The following is a 17,978-nucleotide window of genomic DNA, read 5'->3' as shown; positions in this document are numbered from 1 at the left end:
ATGCAACTACATACATGATTCAGTTGATTAGAGTTAATTGATGAATAACATGTAAGGTTGTCCAAATGCTTGAAATAGAAGTTGACAGAATAACGTTCTTATAGTCTTTCCAAAGCAATTTATAATATCATATAATAACGTTACTACACCTATACATCTCTATATATAATGCACTTATTGGATACCAAAATTACAACAAAAAAAAACGAAAATGAAAGGAAATATATTTTTTGTATGTGTAATGATCCTTTATTTTTTGAGTGCAAATGCTCAAGATGATTACTATAGCGAAACAGAATGTGATATCTGTATGCAGCAAAAAATGACTACACTTAATTTCTTCCAGCATACAATTTTTGGTGGAAAAAATCCTAATACAGTTCTAATTGCTCAAGCCAATACAACCAGAACCGATGGTGTAGTTGAATTTGGTAATCTTTTTGCTCTTAATAGTGCTTTAAGAGTAGGCATTAGTCCGACTTCACGAATGATAGGGCGTGCTAAAGGACTCCAAGTCGGAGCCAGCCAAGAATATGAAAGTCCCACATTCTTTGTTTGCTCGGATTATGGGTTCGATAAAGGAAAATTTAATGAAAGTTCTTTCGTCATATGTTCAACGAATTCATTTTCAGAGCCCACACGCGAGCTTGCAGTTATCGGTGGACGAAAAAAATTTAGAATGGCTACAGGTTTTGCTAAGATTCGAACTGCTTATTTCAGTTCCACTCAGAGATATGCTATTACCAAGCATGACGTTACCTTGTTTCATTGCTGAAGCTGTGGTCGGATCTAAATAGTTATATAAAGAAGGGCGAATTATTTTTTAAATCCAAACTTTTGCGTCTTTTATCAATCAACATTTTATTTTTTACAATTATATTCAATATGAAAGAGTTTTTTTTTTCCAATTATATATGTTCAAATATTTTAAATTCATTACTTAAAGTGAAACCATTGCATTTTGTATCCATTGTGATAAAACTTTCATAGTAACGCTTTTGAAATGTTGGAGAATTTGATAAAACATGCAAAAATTTAGATTGAAAAAAATCAATATTTTTGACACAATTGTAAAAAAAAAAAAAATTAGAAATAATTGTAAAGATATAAAAATTTAATCGTAATTGATAAAAGACGCAAAAATTTAGATTTTAAAAATAATTATGCCTTTAAATAAGTATGAAGGTAATTCACATATATAAGTTTAAATTCCAGCCTTTCCTTCACATTATAGTAAAAACAAAATGTTAAGATTATGTTTCAATAATATTTACAAACTATGATATTGTAGTTTTTTTTGGTTTTCTTCTTGTTATAATTAAATAATCTTTGTAATAATGATATACTTGGTTATAGTTGAAGATTCACCTAGCAACTTATATTTATTTTTGAAAGAAGGTATTAAAAAATCTCCTAAAGTATTTCAAAAGATATACATATTCACTTTTAAGGATGTTTTAGGTTATTCAAGCTCTCCAATGGAACAATTAACCCTTTTCGTTAAACTTTGTTAGAAAGGAAATGTTAAGTTGCTTAAGTGGAAATGGCTAATTATTTATATATTTATATAATTGAAAGAATCAGAGGAATTCTCTTATTTATTCTCACCAAATAGAGATTTATCGTAGTTTACAACTCTTACAAACTACTTAAAATTTGTTTAGTTCTTAAAATTCAAGACTAATAGATAGTCACATTAGTTAAACAGTATTTGCTGATCCTTGTCCCCTAAAACCTAAAAAAAAGAGAAATAAAAAAAAGTAAAAACTATAAAAAAAATTCCGCCACCTTTGCCTAAAGCTCTAACAAAGATAACGAGCCTATTGCGTCAGCAACTGTTGAAAATGCTTCCGGTCAAAACTAAAAAATTTGTTTTCGGCGAAGGTGAGGATGAACCTAAGCGCCCAAGAGAGAAAAAAAGGTAGTCCTTCCCAGATTGTGTGAGCACACAGTCAGGACGAAGCCAAGATTTTTCTGAGGGGAGGCTAAATTTAATTTTATTAATAAAAATAATTGAGTCTAATTCAACATAAAAAAAATTAAATGTCAGACGCGAAATTTCAATTTTTTTATTTAATTATGCTAGCGAATCATGTGATGTGCTATATAATTATATCGGAAATATTCACAAAAATAAATTAATGGATCACAAGTGGATCACTTAAATACCAACCTCATAAACATAATTTAACTCGATATAATTAACATATAGATAACTCTAATTAGCCAAAATATACAATAAAGAAAATGCAAGAATCCAGTTAAGACCGACTTATTTCTTCGAGCAATTCCCAGATATTCCAATAATATTTGTAAAAAATTATAGACTATGAAAAAAAAATCAAACAAAAGCTTTTAAAAATTAATAGACTAGTTCGTGTTGAATGCGGTGCTTAAAAAGAAGACAGTGAGCTTTATTTTATAGGCAATAAAATCCCACTTTCTACTCTCTAAGCAATATGAAATAAAATGACACTATAAATTTATCTATTTTAATATTTTATTTTAATAATTGACAAAAGAAATATTTTATTCTAATAGAACTCTTATATATAAATAAAAATATGACTAACTAATTAACTTAATATATAAATATAAAAATTACATTACATGTTACCAAAAATCATTATTAATTAGGTCTGAAATAAAGTTGTATTAATTTATTAGTTTTTACCGAAAATTATACAACTTAACTAATTAGGTCTAGGCTAATGGGCGGGGAAGCACCACTGCATGCCCCCAACTGTTTTCGTCCTTGCACACGGTTCTGACGTGCGACCGCACAACAACAACGAAAATGAGACCGAGCGTTTTTTATTCCCATTTTTTTTATAAAAAACTTATTTTAATTAAATTTATTATGACTTTTAACATCCGAATCTAAGTCAACCACCTAATTTATCAATATAAACACCTCCGCAACATTCATTTTCTTTTCCCGTTATAATTTGTAGCATTGTGATTCCTAGCAGTTTTGCTCATTAAGTTTGTTTTTATACTGTTTTGTTATCATGGGAATTGTTTTCTTTCAGTTAAGGTTAATTCTTAGCATTGTGATTTTTTTTGTCGAGTTCTCGGATATTTTGCTTACTATATTCTGATTATTGCAATTTAGAATTTGGCCACCACAATTAAATAACCATAATGGTCACAAAATTCTGAAAACTCTGTTTTTTCATGACCTCAAATCTGATGAACCAATCATTCAAGGTTTGATGACAAAAAAAATCTTAACCCTTACAACTTTTTACAATTTAAATAAAAACTTTTTTATTTTTTACAATAATAATTTTTTGAATTTATTGTCACTTCTTGTGACTTTTAATATATTATTATACATCAAAAAATAATAATAGCCTAATATTTTAATTGAAAACAACAAGTATGACCATCAATTTGGCTATTATTGCAAAAAAAAATACAATTTCGCTATTATTATAAAGGCTTAATCACAAAAAAAAAACCCACCTTTTAGCCCCTTTTCAAATGCACCCTGACGTTGCAATTTTGTCAGTTGCACCCTAATTCGCACCTTTGGTTTTCAATTCCACCCTCAAGTACTAAATTGATCTCTTTTTCATTTGAAAAAAAGTTAAAATAAGTCATTCATTTTTAACTTTTTATGTGAAAAAGAGTTCAAACGAGTACTTTATAAGGGTTTTTATGAATTTTTCCCGAGTGAAAAAAGTCAAATTTGATTTTGAGGGTGGAATTGAAACCCAAAGGTGCGAATTAGTGTGCAACTGACAAAATTACAACGTCAGAGTGCAACTGAAAAAGGGGTTAAAAGGTGAAGGTTTTTTTTGGTGATTAAGCCTATTATAAAATTTAAAAAGTTTGATTTTAATTGCAATAAATTGTAAAAAATTAGCTTTTTTTTTAACATTAGGCCATTATTCAAATGTGTGCATTACAATGATTGGCATTGATGGATTCATTTACCCATCTTCAAGCAAGTGTCCACTATACTATATTTATATGTACAAAATGATAGTTACAATTGCATTATATACACATATTTTCCTCTTTTGTCTTTAATATCAATGGATATAATTTATAAAATAATGTGTAAAATAAATATATTTGTGTTGGCATTTAATGTTATTATTATTATTGCATTGACAATTTTTTTCCCCAATATAGTAGTAATTCTAAATTAATTCAATAATTAAAAAAGGTATAAAAGGAAGAATTGTTAGTATTTAATGTTTTTTTAATATGTGTAAAATTAAAAGTGGACAAACAAAATAGGACGGAGGGAGTATATTCTCTTGCAAGCATATTAACTGAAAAAGCTATTTGAATTTCATTTAGTAAGAGTAATAATTCATTCTAAAAGTATCATAAATGATAAAACTTTTGTTATTTTTTATTTAATAATAATCTACCAATTAATAATTTTGTCCGAACCCATGACCTAAAAAAATATGCCTCTATATTATTAATAATATTTTTAAAATTTAATAGTTTTTTCGCTTTTAATTAAAAATATATATAAAAATTGTATTACATTATTTGGATAAAGTAATTAGACAACCAAAAAGAAAAATTATGATAACAATTATTCAATAATATAATATAATATAATGGAAAAACAATTGAAGAGCTAAAAGTATGAGGATAGAGGAAGGTGGATAAAGTTCTTGCTGGCTTATAAAGCATATGTAGGACATAAGATCATATACATGAGAATCACGGGCTATTCATTGCTTGGCATTTACAGCAAAAATACATCTCAACACATTTTATTTACCATGAAAATTTCAGCATAGTTAAAAAAACAGAAACAAGTTGAATTTAAGAATCTTTTGATTCATTTTCAAGATTTTTATGAAGCAATAGGTGAAGTATTACAAGAATTTCATGTTGAGACATCTTTGCTATTTAGGCTAAACTCATCCTGAAGTTTATGTACTATTAATATTGTTTCATTTAGTTCTTAACAAATATTTTGTATTTAAATAATTTTTATCTATTTATTTTGTATTAAAAAACCTATTTTTTTGTACACATGTGATCCTTTTTAGCATGGAATTACTTCATTTGGATTGACATGAATTCGATGATCTTTTCTTCTTGAAATTCAATCTGTAAAAAGACCACATATGTATAAAATAAAGGCTTATCCCCTTAAAAACCCCTCACCTTTTACTCCCAATTCGTTTGCACCCTCACGTTGCAAAACCACCAAATATACCCAAATTACGACCTTTCACTTTCAATTGCACCCTCAAGCATTAAATTGATCTCTTTTCACTTGAAAAAATAGGTTTATTTTTGTTTTAAATAAAATATTAAGTCTTATTTTTAAATATATGCTAAAATTTAAAGTATTGATTTGAACATTTTTTAAGTGAAAAGAGATCAATTTAATGCTTGAGGGTGCAATTGAAAGTGAAAGGTCGTAATTTGGGTATATTTGGTGGTTTTACAACGTGAGGGTGCAAATGAATTGGGGGTAAAAGGTGGGGGGATTTTAAGGGGATAAGCCTAAAATAAATATATAAAATACTATTTCTATACAAAAAGAATTGGTTAAAGAGAAAGTGAGATAAAAGTTAATAATATAGAAATTTTGTAATGGATTTAACCTTTTATTTACATGTTTTTCTAGCCATTATTACATGTCGGAAATTTAGAATAATAAACACTAATTCCAAAATAAGAAGATTTACATAATGCTAAAATTTTCGTTAAAAAACATTATGCTATATTGAGAGGACTCGTATTTTAAAAAAAGATCAACAAAGTAGCACCAGATAAAATGGGCATCCCTGATGATAATCGCCATATAACGATTGCCCCACCACAACATGAACACATGCATCTTTTATTTGATTCAGAGAGAGGGAATTTTCAGCGTGTATTACAAGTGGCTGGCCGGATTAAAAATTCAGCAGATGCTCGGATTATGGAAGGAGAGGTAAGAACGGGTAGATTTGCGGAGGGTCAATTCGGTCTTCCTTTGGAACTCGAATGCGCCTCCACATGCGTAGTTGTTTATATGGGCTGCTTTTCATAATAGAGTAACAACTCTTGATTTTTTGGCTTGAAGATCTATCATTGATCGTGACAATGATAAATGTTTTTTTGTGTGATTTGGTGGAAACACAAAATCATTTATTCATTCATTGTGATTTTGTGAGGGGATATTGGTGTAATGTGAAAAGTTAGATGTTATGTGGGTTTTTCCAAGATCGTTTGTTGATTTTTTCGTACATTGACAAGAAATTACTCAAAGGGGAACTTATTGTATGTTATGGCAGATATTTTAGTTCTTGATTGTGTGGAAATTTTGGAAGTGTGGGAATAACAAATTTTTTTAGGATAAAGCAGTTTTGAAGGAGGAGGTGATTTTAAACTGTTTTTCCAAGGTGGCATTTATTTATAAAAGTTGTAATGGGAGCTTCTCTTATTTTAATTTGGATTTCTTCAGGAATCTTTATTATATTCTTTTCTCGGACTTGTAGACTCTCTGGCCAAATTTTAAAGTCGTGGTTTCTATTGTGTCACCATGAGTGAGCCACTTTTTGTACGACAATTTTGATCCCCCAAAGCGTATGCTTCTAATAGTCTGTTTGTCAAACACCTCGATATCTTGACTTAACAGATCGACTACTCGTTAGATCTTATTGGGATTCAACCGTCAAAACATAATCGAGTATCGAATCTCTAACTTTAATCTTATTGTATAAACGTATAGACTTTAAACAATCCCCATCTATAAACGACCTTTTTTAAAATTCTAATTCCATTAAATATAAACTAATAATCCTTTTTCATTTATTCGATGTAATCAATCGATAGTTTAATTAAAATGTCGTAACATTTTAATAATCTAATTTTTTTTTATTTTTTTTATATTGGTTATAATTTTGATAAATATGGTAGCCCCCATGTACTATAAAACTTGATTGTTGCTCTTCGAGAAACAAATTAATTAAAGAAGGTGGATAAACTTATAATCAAAAGCAGCCACTGTAAATGAAAAAGTCTAGCAATAATTAACTCCTAAACGATAAATAAACAATCCAAGAAGTCTCTTTATAAAGCGATATCTAGCTTCTAAATTCTCCAAAAAATCAGAAGAAAAATGAATATTTGGACATTTATTATTTGGTCTCTTTTCTTCGGAGCAGTCATAGGTGAGCAATGCGGAAGACAAGCTGGGAACGCCCTTTGTCCTGGGGGTTTATGTTGCAGTCAATCTGGTTGGTGTGGTAACACCGGTCAATACTGTGGTGCCGGCTGCCAAAGCCAGTGTCGGGGTGGCGGAGTTGGAGGAGGTGGTGGTGGTGGTGGTGGTGTTGAAGACCTCGGTAGTGTCATCTCACGGTCCACATTTTATCAACTGTTTAAGCATCGAAATGACGGTGCTTGCCCGGCGAAGGGATTCTACAGTTACGAAGCTTTTATCTCTGCGGCCAGGTCTTTCCCTGGTTTTGGAACAACCGGGGATGCTGCCTCACGCAAAATGGAGATTGCTGCTTTCTTCGGCCAGGCGTCTCATGAAACTATCGGTTTGTTTTACTTCTTTTATTTTAATTTTAAAAAAAGAAGATAATTAAATAAAGATTATTATCTAAGGTATGCATATAATAAGTTGTCGCAGAATTTTTTTTGGTAATTCTATGACGTGTTCCGAACGGGTCTCAACTATGAGACAACACTTTTGAATTTTTCATATTTAAATTAATCCTCACTCGAGTCAGTTAGGTCTCTTACAGAAGGAAAAATTCCGACCCTAAATTTTAAACGGCTGTATACATAAATAGGTTCAAATTCGCCATCTTATTTAAGTTAGAAGAGCATCTTACCAACCTAAATGCACTTTGGAGTTGAAATTGTCGCAGAATTTGACAGTCAACATATTGAACTACTATAATATATAAGGCATACATATAATAAATTATCGCAGAATATACAACATTAAAATATAATTTATGAAGATAGAATAATAGACACACAAAAAATAATTACTACAGGTCATGTATATTTTATACTTAATAATCTTCTTCTCTTCAAAATGAAAATTAAACTTAATTTACTTAAAGAACGAGAAAATATTTGAAAAATAATATGAAGATACACTACAAGAAGTCTGACTTTTAGGGGCAGTTTTTTGCTCTTCTAGGGGCGGTTATAACCGCCCCTATAGGTAATAGCAGCGTTTTCCATTCCGCCCTTAAACCGCCGTTTTCTCGGGCGCCACTACAGTGTAGGGCCGGTTTTAACGACTGCCGGGGTAACGTTGAACACTTGGGGCGAAGTATAGGGGCGGTTATAACCGCCCCTATGTATATGTGCTTTTGTAAGGGGGGTTACAACCGCCCCTACATATATGTGTATGTATTTATGTAGGGGGGGTTATAACCGCCCCTACATAACCGCCTCCACAGTTTATCTGCTTATCTGTTACATTTTTTATATATAAAGAACCTGATTACTCATTTGCTTCCCTAAACAAACTAAATGCATTGTAATTGAAATAAAACCTGATAAAAATGCAGTACCAAAACAATTTCTTTACTGATCATAACCATTTGCAAATATTTCTATTTAGACCCAAAATTGATTCTAATAAAAGTGTTTATAATCAATATCTGAATAACACAACTAATAACAAAGTATTAAGATAATCAACAAAAATTGTCCTAGATAATCACACTGCAAACAATGGTGTGCCTGCTGAATGTTGCTAAACTGAGTTGAATTCCAAACTGATTAACTTGAAGAATGACCATCCTACAGATATTAAACAAAATAATATACTAATCAGAATCCATTAAATCTCTCAAACATTAACATGTAATCAATTAATATATAAAAAATACCGGATGATTATCAACTCCTGTAGATGTCCATTGTCCTGGAAATTGCTTGTTGATAAACGCTTTTAAAGCATCCACGGTTTTAGACATACTATATAGTTGTTCCTTAAGATCTTTAACCTCTTCTGACTGACATACATTTGTAGTGTTATGGCATCTTCCTCCAATATCATACCTAGTCGATCCAAAATACCTTGTAGGAGTGACTCCAGAACCCAAACCACGTACTCTCCCATTATGCTCTGCACCCATTAGCTCTTGAAAGATCTCTTCATTCACTTTAGCTAAATTCGTACTAGAACCTTCACTGCGTTCTGCCTGCAGCTGCTTAGCTTTATCCTAAAATATTCAAAACAGAATTTCATAATCTAACTAAAACATGTAATATAGGACAATGAATTGCTAATTAACAAACTCATTATCTGGACCATTCCAATGTCATTGCATTACCAAATTTGTATCAATTCAATCAAATTCATACAGTGGCTGCTTAGAAACAAAAATAACAACTAATAGTCAATGGTTTGAACTGCTACTCTTCATGTGTCTCTCACAACGTTCATACTTACCCATACCTGTCATATTCCAGGCTACACAATATTCAAATGTCACCATTCTACCGGTTCTCTTTCAAATCTCATTAAATGTCTATTGCAAAAGCATCCAATTATGAAAATTGACCAAGTCATAGTTAGATGTTTGATTTAGTGATTCTGTTACTAGCTAGTATTATCAATTAACAAATTATACTAGAAAAATAACACTATTGGACATGTACAAGATATTACAATCTAGCAGAACTTATTCGCAACTATTTGGTGATAAAGTATTAATTAGAAGCTAATAGCAGGGAATAGTCCACACTAAAATAAACAGACAGTAAGTCACACCAGTGAAATACAACTAGCGCACAGTCAATAGACCTGAAAACCATCCAATAAAAGTCTCACAATTAAAAAATTCTACAAATAGTAGACATGCTTAAATTCACACAGAAACAGAGTAAAATTTGCAGTTTATTTACAGATCTGTACTAAAATTCACACATTAAAAACAGCTGGTAAAACCAAAAAACACCAACTCAAGTCAATTCAACCCAAATAAACAAAAATAATAAACATACTCCAAGGGAACATCCAATTGTGGTGACACTAGCAGCCGTGAAATTTAATTTCTGAATTAGTTGAGAAAACCGACTAAGAAAAAGAGAGGAGAGTCTGAAAATATTTGGTCCTGCAGCAAAAAATTATAGAAAATTAATTATGTAACTATGATATATTACAAAGAGCATCATTGTGAGAATGATTCTAAGAAAATATTAGAAACATCTGGTCATAATAAGCCAAAGAAAATGAACCAAAAAGCATCCAACTTTCCCATTCAACAAAAAAAAAAAAAAATTGGTATAGACAATAAATTGATACACCGTATATCATACAAAATTATCTCAAACATGAAGTACATAATTACATATCAGAGAAGCAATACCCTGCAAGATGTCTTAACCTACGGAAGGAGCTAGTTGAAGAGTATGAACAGTGGCCCACTCTTGAAAACCTGTAAAGTTAAGTCTTATTAGATAATGCAAATATATACCATAAATACCAAATTTTCAATAAATTAAAATATGGATGCACACATACACAGAGAAATGAAGTGTATGCTTGTTGGATAGCTTTTGCTTCTCACCCAACAAGAATATATCTACTTACTCTTAAAGTAACAGCAGTTAGAATAAACCTAGATATACCAGTAGTAATAAGTAGATTAATGAATAAATACGGTTAAAATGTGATAAGATCATTAAATCAGTTTTATACAATTGCCATTGGAATAAAAGAATAAGAAACTTATATGTAAATAATTCCAGTAAGCTAAGTAAGAGTATCTTTCAAGTAAGCATGAAGATTACCTAAGATATTGAAAAAGCATTGGATAAGTATCAGCAATAAATTTACAAAAAGTATTTGGCAGCAATCTCTGTTAACTACTACTTCATAACCAATAATTCATAAACAATAATTTCTATAATATATTCCTATAGTACTACAAAAGACTTATTATTTAAAATTTATACTCCATTCCTAACATTAAGCTTAACCCATGTGAAAAATTCCTAAAAATACTCAGGCTCCTAGCAATATATTAATAAAAGGAGCTATCATCTATAAAACCACAACAAATTCATGATAAAATGAATTAAGCACATACCAAATCCTAGATGCACATAAATCATCACTAAATTCATTTGAGTAGATTGAAATAAATTGTGCATATAAAACCCCTAAATCCCTAAAACATAACAAACACTTTCAAATTCATAAATTCCTAGTAACAACAATAAAAATAACCTAAGTCCCTAATAACAGCAAACAATTTGTCATAATCATGACCTAAAACCCTAACACTAACGGCAGTTAGAATAAACAGCAAACAAAGTTGAAAACCAAATCACTAAAACACTAATTTAATACAGACCTCTCATTGATATGAGATTCGCTGCTGCTAGTGTTCGCGAGGATGAGAAGCCGAAGATTCCTAAGAGAGAGCAATTCAGCTGCTAATGGAGTGAAGTGAACAAATCAGAAACCTAAAACCTAAGTGAAGTGAGCAATTCAGCTGCTAATGGAGTGAAGTGAATCAGATTCGCCATTTGAGTGAAGTGAGTGAATAGATTCGCCATTAGAGTGAAGTGAATCAGCTGCTAGGTCACCATTGCTACCGTGTTTGAGTTGAGAGGATGAGAGGCCGACGAGAAGAAGAGGGGGAAAACATTTGATTCGTTTGGGTTAGATCTTATTTTACAAACCGCCCCTAGATTTATACACCCGCCCCTATAGAACACAGCAATAGCGGTGAATTCGAATTCCGCCCCAACAGAATGGTCCAGTTTTTAAATTATAAATCATAGGGGCTTTTCATATAACCGCCCCTATGAAACCGCCCCCGTTTCTCTTTTTGTTGTAGTGATATTTCTATCACACTATTATTAGTTTATCAATTTCACTATCCGTATTTTACTATTAAAAAAATGATATGATTTTGCATATTGATAACTATTAAAGTAATTTTCAACAAAGAAAAAACTATTAAAATAATAAATGGTCTAAAGGCACAAGATACAATGTATGATAATAAAAATAGAAGTGAAATTTACAAGGCTAAAGAAAAGAAAGAGAGCAGCTTATGGGAACTTAATTAATGAATATGCAAATCAATTTTCTTAAAGAAAAAATGGTAATAATAATTCTTTAAAAAATGAAAAGATTTAAATACTGAATCAATTAGACTTTGCAATATCGCAGTGAGTAAAAAAAACCCACTCTCTCACATGGAAAAGAAAATGACGACTCACAAGTCTTTCGTTTTAATAATTTTTATCAACCGGTTGAACTGGTTAAACCGGAATCCGGTAATCTTACCGGTTCGGCCACCTATTCGGATATTAAAACTCTGAATATCATATAATAGTATTAATGAAAAAAATAAAATGACAGGAGGGTGGTCCAGTGCTGCTGACGGTCCATACACTTGGGGATACTGCTTCAACAGAGAGCAAACAACATATTGCTCCCCCAGTTCCACTTATCCATGCGCTCCTAACATGAAATATTACGGTAGAGGTCCGATGCAACTTACATGGTAAGAGCTTGCTAAGTAATCTAAACTCCATTACAATTTTAAGTAAAGAATCAATCCAGTCTTTGTTATTTTACATTAAAGATTAACTAAGGACAACACTTTTAGTTTTGGGTTAATTCCTAAAAAAATCACGAACTTTACACGAAGTTTCATTTTAATCATGACCTTTAAAAGTTGCCATTTAAAGGCACGAACTTTCATTTTGTTTCAAATCAATCATTTCAGTGTATTTTTGTTGACTAAATTCTTAAATAAACCATTAATGAAAGACCAAAATTATAAATCGACATTAAATCTTATTATTTTTTAGTTATAGTATATAGGATTAGGAATTTTCTGTTCGATAAAATACATCGGATTTTACTTTGGCGATAGATTTGAAACAAAATGAAAGTTCGTGCCTTTAAATGACAACTTTTAAAGTTCATGATTAAAATGAAATTTCGTGTAAAGTTCGTGATTTTTTTAAGAATTAACCCTTTAGTTTTTGAGTCAATAGATAATACTTTGTATTTTTATATAATCTTCGGACAATATTAAATTATTCCGGTCTCTTAACTTGTTCGTACTGTACAATTTTATTTTTAATTGAACAAAAAATAGATAGTATTGTCCTTAATTGATCAAAATGGCTGAAAGTATGTTATTTGACCATTGGTCACAAGTTGAGGAACCAAGTTGACTCTTACTCAAATAATTTTAATAGTATAAATAAGTACAAACTATACGTGAACCAGTATTTGGCTCGAGCTAAACCAAACCAAATAAAAATATAATTTTTTAAAAGTGAGATGAACTAAATTTATGAGATCTTAAATTTTTAAAACTAAATCGAAGTAAATAAGCTGTTTTGGTTTTTTGATTATGTTTTTGATAATATTTTTATTTGTTCATGTTGATTTAAAAATCGAGTCGAATTTAATTTACCAAAATGTAAAATATTTATTCCAAGCTGAACGAAACTGAATATGTTTATGAGTTTAATTCGATGGATTTGGTTTGATATTTGAACGATGGTTCTATTCAATTAAACAGGAACTACAATTATGGGCAGTGTGGAAGAGCCATAGGAGTAGATCTGCTGAACAATCCGGCCCTTGATGCTACTGATGTTGTCAATTCCTTTAAAGCAGCAATACGGTTCTGGATGACTCCGCAATCACCAAAGCCGTCATGTCATGACATTATTACTGGTCGTTGGGCAACGTACGGAGCCGATTGTTCCGGTGGGCAACTTACAGGTTCTGGGGTGCTCACAAACATCATCGATGGTGCCCTTGAATGTGGTCAGAGATGGGACACAAGGGTTGGTGATCACATCGAGTTCTATTAGAAATATTATGCCCTATTTGGAGTTGGTTATGGTGGCAATCTTGACTGCTATAGTAAAAAATCATTTAGGGATGGAATTCTGGAATTGGTTGATTTCATGTAATTTTACACTCTTGAACTTATGAATTAAAGAGAAGATGGTATAAGAAAATAATGGCACGTCGTTTGTTATCAAAAACCGGAAGTGTAGGGTATCGTGGAAGTAATATAATTCGGAAGTTGGAATATCGATCCCTCAAGAACAATTGTCATATCCCAAATCCATGAGTCGCGACAAGCGCCAGGGAATTGGAGTGTTAACTCCGAAATCCGTAGCAAGTCTAAACCACTATAAACATTTTCCTTTCAAACATCAAATATATATAATAAAAAATGCAAACACTTCGGAAGCTCATATAAAAAGAACATAATATAAAAACTCTTATTCAAACATAACATCAAATCAAAGTTAAAACATATAAAATTGTTTCAAACTGGGTCTACTACTATCAACTACTGCAGCTCTATATACGAACAAAAGTTTTCCGTGCATACATAAGATAAGTGTCACGACCAAAAATCGGAGATTGTGACCGGCGCTAGGGTATGGGTATGGTCGTACCGAAACCCGTAACGAGCCTCGCGGAACATCAAACGTTACAATTAAACCTGCAATAAAACGATATACTATACAACTAAGTCATATAATATGTGATGTAATTGATAATAATACTATAATATATCAAATAGCTTTTACGAATAATACAAGAAAGTAAATGTAACTCACATGGATTGTTATCCAATCTACAATGCTATCGATATCATAATAAACCATTGCTAATCTAAACTTGTCGATCTCGTAGCTTACCGATGTGTCTGTTACATGTTCAAATCAAATACACGTTTAGTACATAAATGTGAACCTCACATACCTAAAAACCCTAAGTTACAACTTAGGTTGATTCAATCTCGTTCCTAATACGGTTTGTAACTTCGATATTTCTTGATGACTTTCTATACTTAGTTAAAAACACTTGTTATATTCTACTAATCGATTACCAATTGCTCATCAATTAATTCTGGAACCTTTAACCTTAAACGTTAAGTTCTATATCCAAAATTCATGATTTTGGAGTCCAATAAGTGATTTCGAGCTAGGGTACGTCGTGTCGGGCCTCGGCACGTCATACCCAAGCTAAAACTGGCTAGGCACGATGCGCCCTGCCCTCTCACAACGTGAGAGGTGGTCTCACGCCGTGAGACCCTTGTCTCGCGTCGTGAGACAACACAAATCTTTCTCACGTCATGAGACACCAGTCTCACGTCGTGAGACGGTCGAGAACAATCCCTAGGGCTGTTACGATGCGCCTCCGACCTCCGAAAAAAGTTCAAAACAGTTCCGACATGCTTCTACATTAATTTCACATAAAACCCATCTCGAAAACCATCAAAAACGAAAATAACAACATGATTCCAACATGTTCGATTTCACAGTAACACAACACAACCAAAACTGCCATAATTCTATTAAAATCCTAAATCAAAAACTGATCCTTACCTTGTTTTGAAGCTCAGAGATGGTGGAGTTCAATTTTCTTGAAGTAACGGGACGAAAATCACTTCTTTAACTTAAACAATCTTTTCTTTTAACTTATCTTTTTAGTCCAACGATCAATTATTCAATTTAACTGAAATACGCACGTATTATTTTTATCCAAATAAATAATACTAATCCATATTTAATATTTTCCTTCGATAATCTTTTAATTACAATTCCCGAGAATTAATATATTATTTACCAATTTGGGACTTAAACTCTATTTTAATAACTTTTCCTATCATTTCCTTTAGTCCAAATTTCTATCCGTTAATTAAGTTTTAATATCAAACTTTTCATATTAGAATATTCAAAACCGACTTACTTGGGTGTTATGTTAATTAATTACTTCGATTATCTTTATTCTGACCATTGTAGTTGTTGAAAAGACACAAGTTGTCGACTTTGGCAACGTCAAATGTACAGGGTTTTACAGGACTAGCACAACATTAAATCAAGCACGATAAAGAACAATATTCAAATAATCATAAAGTCAACAACAAGTTAAGGCTATTGAGTTTTCGCTTAAATTATACAATCCGGAAAGGTTTAACCCAAATCAAAACATTATATCCAATTTAATAATTCCAACGTAGTGAGTCAACTGAGTCATCATGTCATTCAGTTTCTTCTCACATGTCGGGTGATCAATGTCTAACCCGACCCAACCAATTTATTAAAATATACACCATAGATAATTATACAAAAATAATAATTTTGATAAAATGATAATCACAGTTAAAACAGAACTCAATAGCTTACGACAAAAATAACCAATATCATAATCAATTACATACCCAAATAATTTAAGAAAATACTGTAAACGTAATTATGAGTTTAGCCCAAGTGGCACGCCAAGCCAATATTAAAAACAATTAATAACTACCTAAATATCGTTTTCAAATTTAAATAATCAAAACAATCTAAATTAGAATCGATACTAACAATATTTGTTTAGATTTAAAATAATGTTATCAATTAAAATTTTAAAAATGAAAACGATAATTTAAGGTCCGAGTTCAAAATCGATAATCAATTAATTTAATAATCTTTGATTAATCAAGAAACCCAAACTAAAAGAAATTAAAAATTTAATGGGCCAACCTTGGCCCAAACCTTTTGAAATCAACGTCCAATTACAAAGCCCAAAACCACCTAATTCATTAAACATTTAATTTTTAAGCTAGCTCACATAAGGCTTAATTACTTAAAAAAACCCCATCTTGCATTTTTTTTTATTTATACCCTGATCTTATAAAAACACCATTTGTACCCAATTTTGAGTTTTTATGTTTTATCTCTACCCAAAGCATTAAATTATACTCTTTTTATTTGAAAAAGAGTTTAAAACAATCCTTCATTTTTAACTTATATACTAATTTGATATTAATGTTATTAATAGTACAAAAATACCATCTTCTTCAAAAAATTAAAAATAATAATAATTTTTTTAATTTTTTTAAAATATATTTCTGAATTTTGTTTTTAATTTTGTTTTAATTTTTTTTAAATATTTCCGACAAAAAAATTAATTAATTTTTTGGATGTATTTGGTTATTTTTTAAGTTTAAGGATTTATTTGTATTTTTAAAAATAGATAAAAGTATGTTTTAAACTCTTTTACAAATGAAAAGAGTACAATTTAATACTTTTGGGTAGGGATGCAACATAAAAACCTAAAATTGGATACAAATGGTGTTTTTATAAGATCAGGGTATAAACGAAGAAAAAGTGCTAGGTTGGGTTTTTTAGGGAATTAAGCCCTCACATAAACACAAGCCAATCATTTTAAATGAAGAGAGCCCGCCCAAGACCATCATCTTCCTTAGAACAAAATCAGCCAAACCTAACTAATCAACAAAGAAAACACATATAGACAATCCATATATTAAAACCCATCGACAAAACAATAGAAAAAAAAAACATTACAGTAATGATACTTCTCAAAAGAACGATGAACTTACGAAGACATTCAATCTCGAAAACAAACAATTCAATTTAATGAGCCAAAGACTCAACTCAATACCTCAATTACACCGTAAAACAATCAACAAAATAACCCAATTAATATCTGAAAGAAGAATAACCATCGGCAGAAGTTTCAAACCAAAATAGTTAACAAAATCCATTAAAAATAGTAAAACGACGGCTCTTAGTACCGAGAGAATAACAAACCAAATAATGAATTTCAAGCGTAGAATCGAAGAGGACTGAGTTACCTATGACAACAAATTAACATATCTCGATTCCGTGCTAAGAAATTGAGAACAAATAAAATACAGAAGAGTCGTTATTAAACAAAAACTGCAACTATAAACCAAAAACGATGAACCGTATGGTGATTATAACAAAGATTTAACGTACTTAATTCGATTTCGAAGTTTTAGGATCGTAGAGGATCAAGTTAACTACAGTGGAAAATACACGGAACTCGATTCGGTGTAAAACGAAAGATAACGAGTCAATGAACAGAAGTGTCGATTATCAAACTAAAACAAAAAATAGGTGATTAATGCTTACCGATTTGCAGCAGAAAAGGAGAGGATTAATACGTAAGGGAACAAGAAGAAACTGTCGCATAAGCATGCTACTGTTTC

General features: G+C 30.9%; 2 protein-coding genes and 1 long non-coding RNA gene across 3 annotated transcripts; 2 read left to right on the top strand and 1 right to left on the bottom strand.

Annotated features, from left to right (window-relative positions):
* The first annotated feature begins 212 nt into the window (after positions 1 to 212).
* On the top strand, positions 213 to 836 carry LOC126680630 (dirigent protein 4-like). The gene has a single exon (XM_050375781.2). The coding sequence runs from the start codon at positions 242 to 244 to the stop codon at positions 773 to 775; it is 534 nt and encodes a 177-aa protein (XP_050231738.1). The 5' UTR covers positions 213 to 241; the 3' UTR covers positions 776 to 836.
* A 6,129-nt stretch (positions 837 to 6,965) lies between these two features.
* LOC126680624 (inactive chitinase-like protein 1) lies at positions 6,966 to 13,960 on the top strand. Its single transcript, XM_050375775.2, has 3 exons — positions 6,966 to 7,520; positions 12,329 to 12,473; positions 13,509 to 13,960. Exons 1-3 carry the CDS (start codon positions 7,094 to 7,096, stop codon positions 13,804 to 13,806), a joined length of 870 nt encoding a protein of 289 aa, XP_050231732.1. The 5' UTR covers positions 6,966 to 7,093; the 3' UTR covers positions 13,807 to 13,960.
* LOC126680632 (uncharacterized) lies at positions 8,511 to 11,779 on the bottom strand. Its single transcript, XR_007641257.2, has 5 exons — positions 11,310 to 11,779; positions 10,320 to 10,388; positions 9,955 to 10,064; positions 8,835 to 9,170; positions 8,511 to 8,745 (listed from the first exon to the last, which is right to left on the bottom strand). It is a non-coding gene; the product is annotated as an uncharacterized LOC126680632 (long non-coding RNA).
* Positions 13,961 to 17,978: the final 4,018 nt, after the last annotated feature.

This window comes from Mercurialis annua, linkage group LG5 (assembly GCF_937616625.2).
Source record: "Mercurialis annua linkage group LG5, ddMerAnnu1.2, whole genome shotgun sequence".
In the NCBI taxonomy this organism is placed as follows: Eukaryota; Viridiplantae; Streptophyta; class Magnoliopsida; order Malpighiales; family Euphorbiaceae; genus Mercurialis; species Mercurialis annua.
This window is presented reverse-complemented; position numbering and strand designations above follow the sequence as displayed.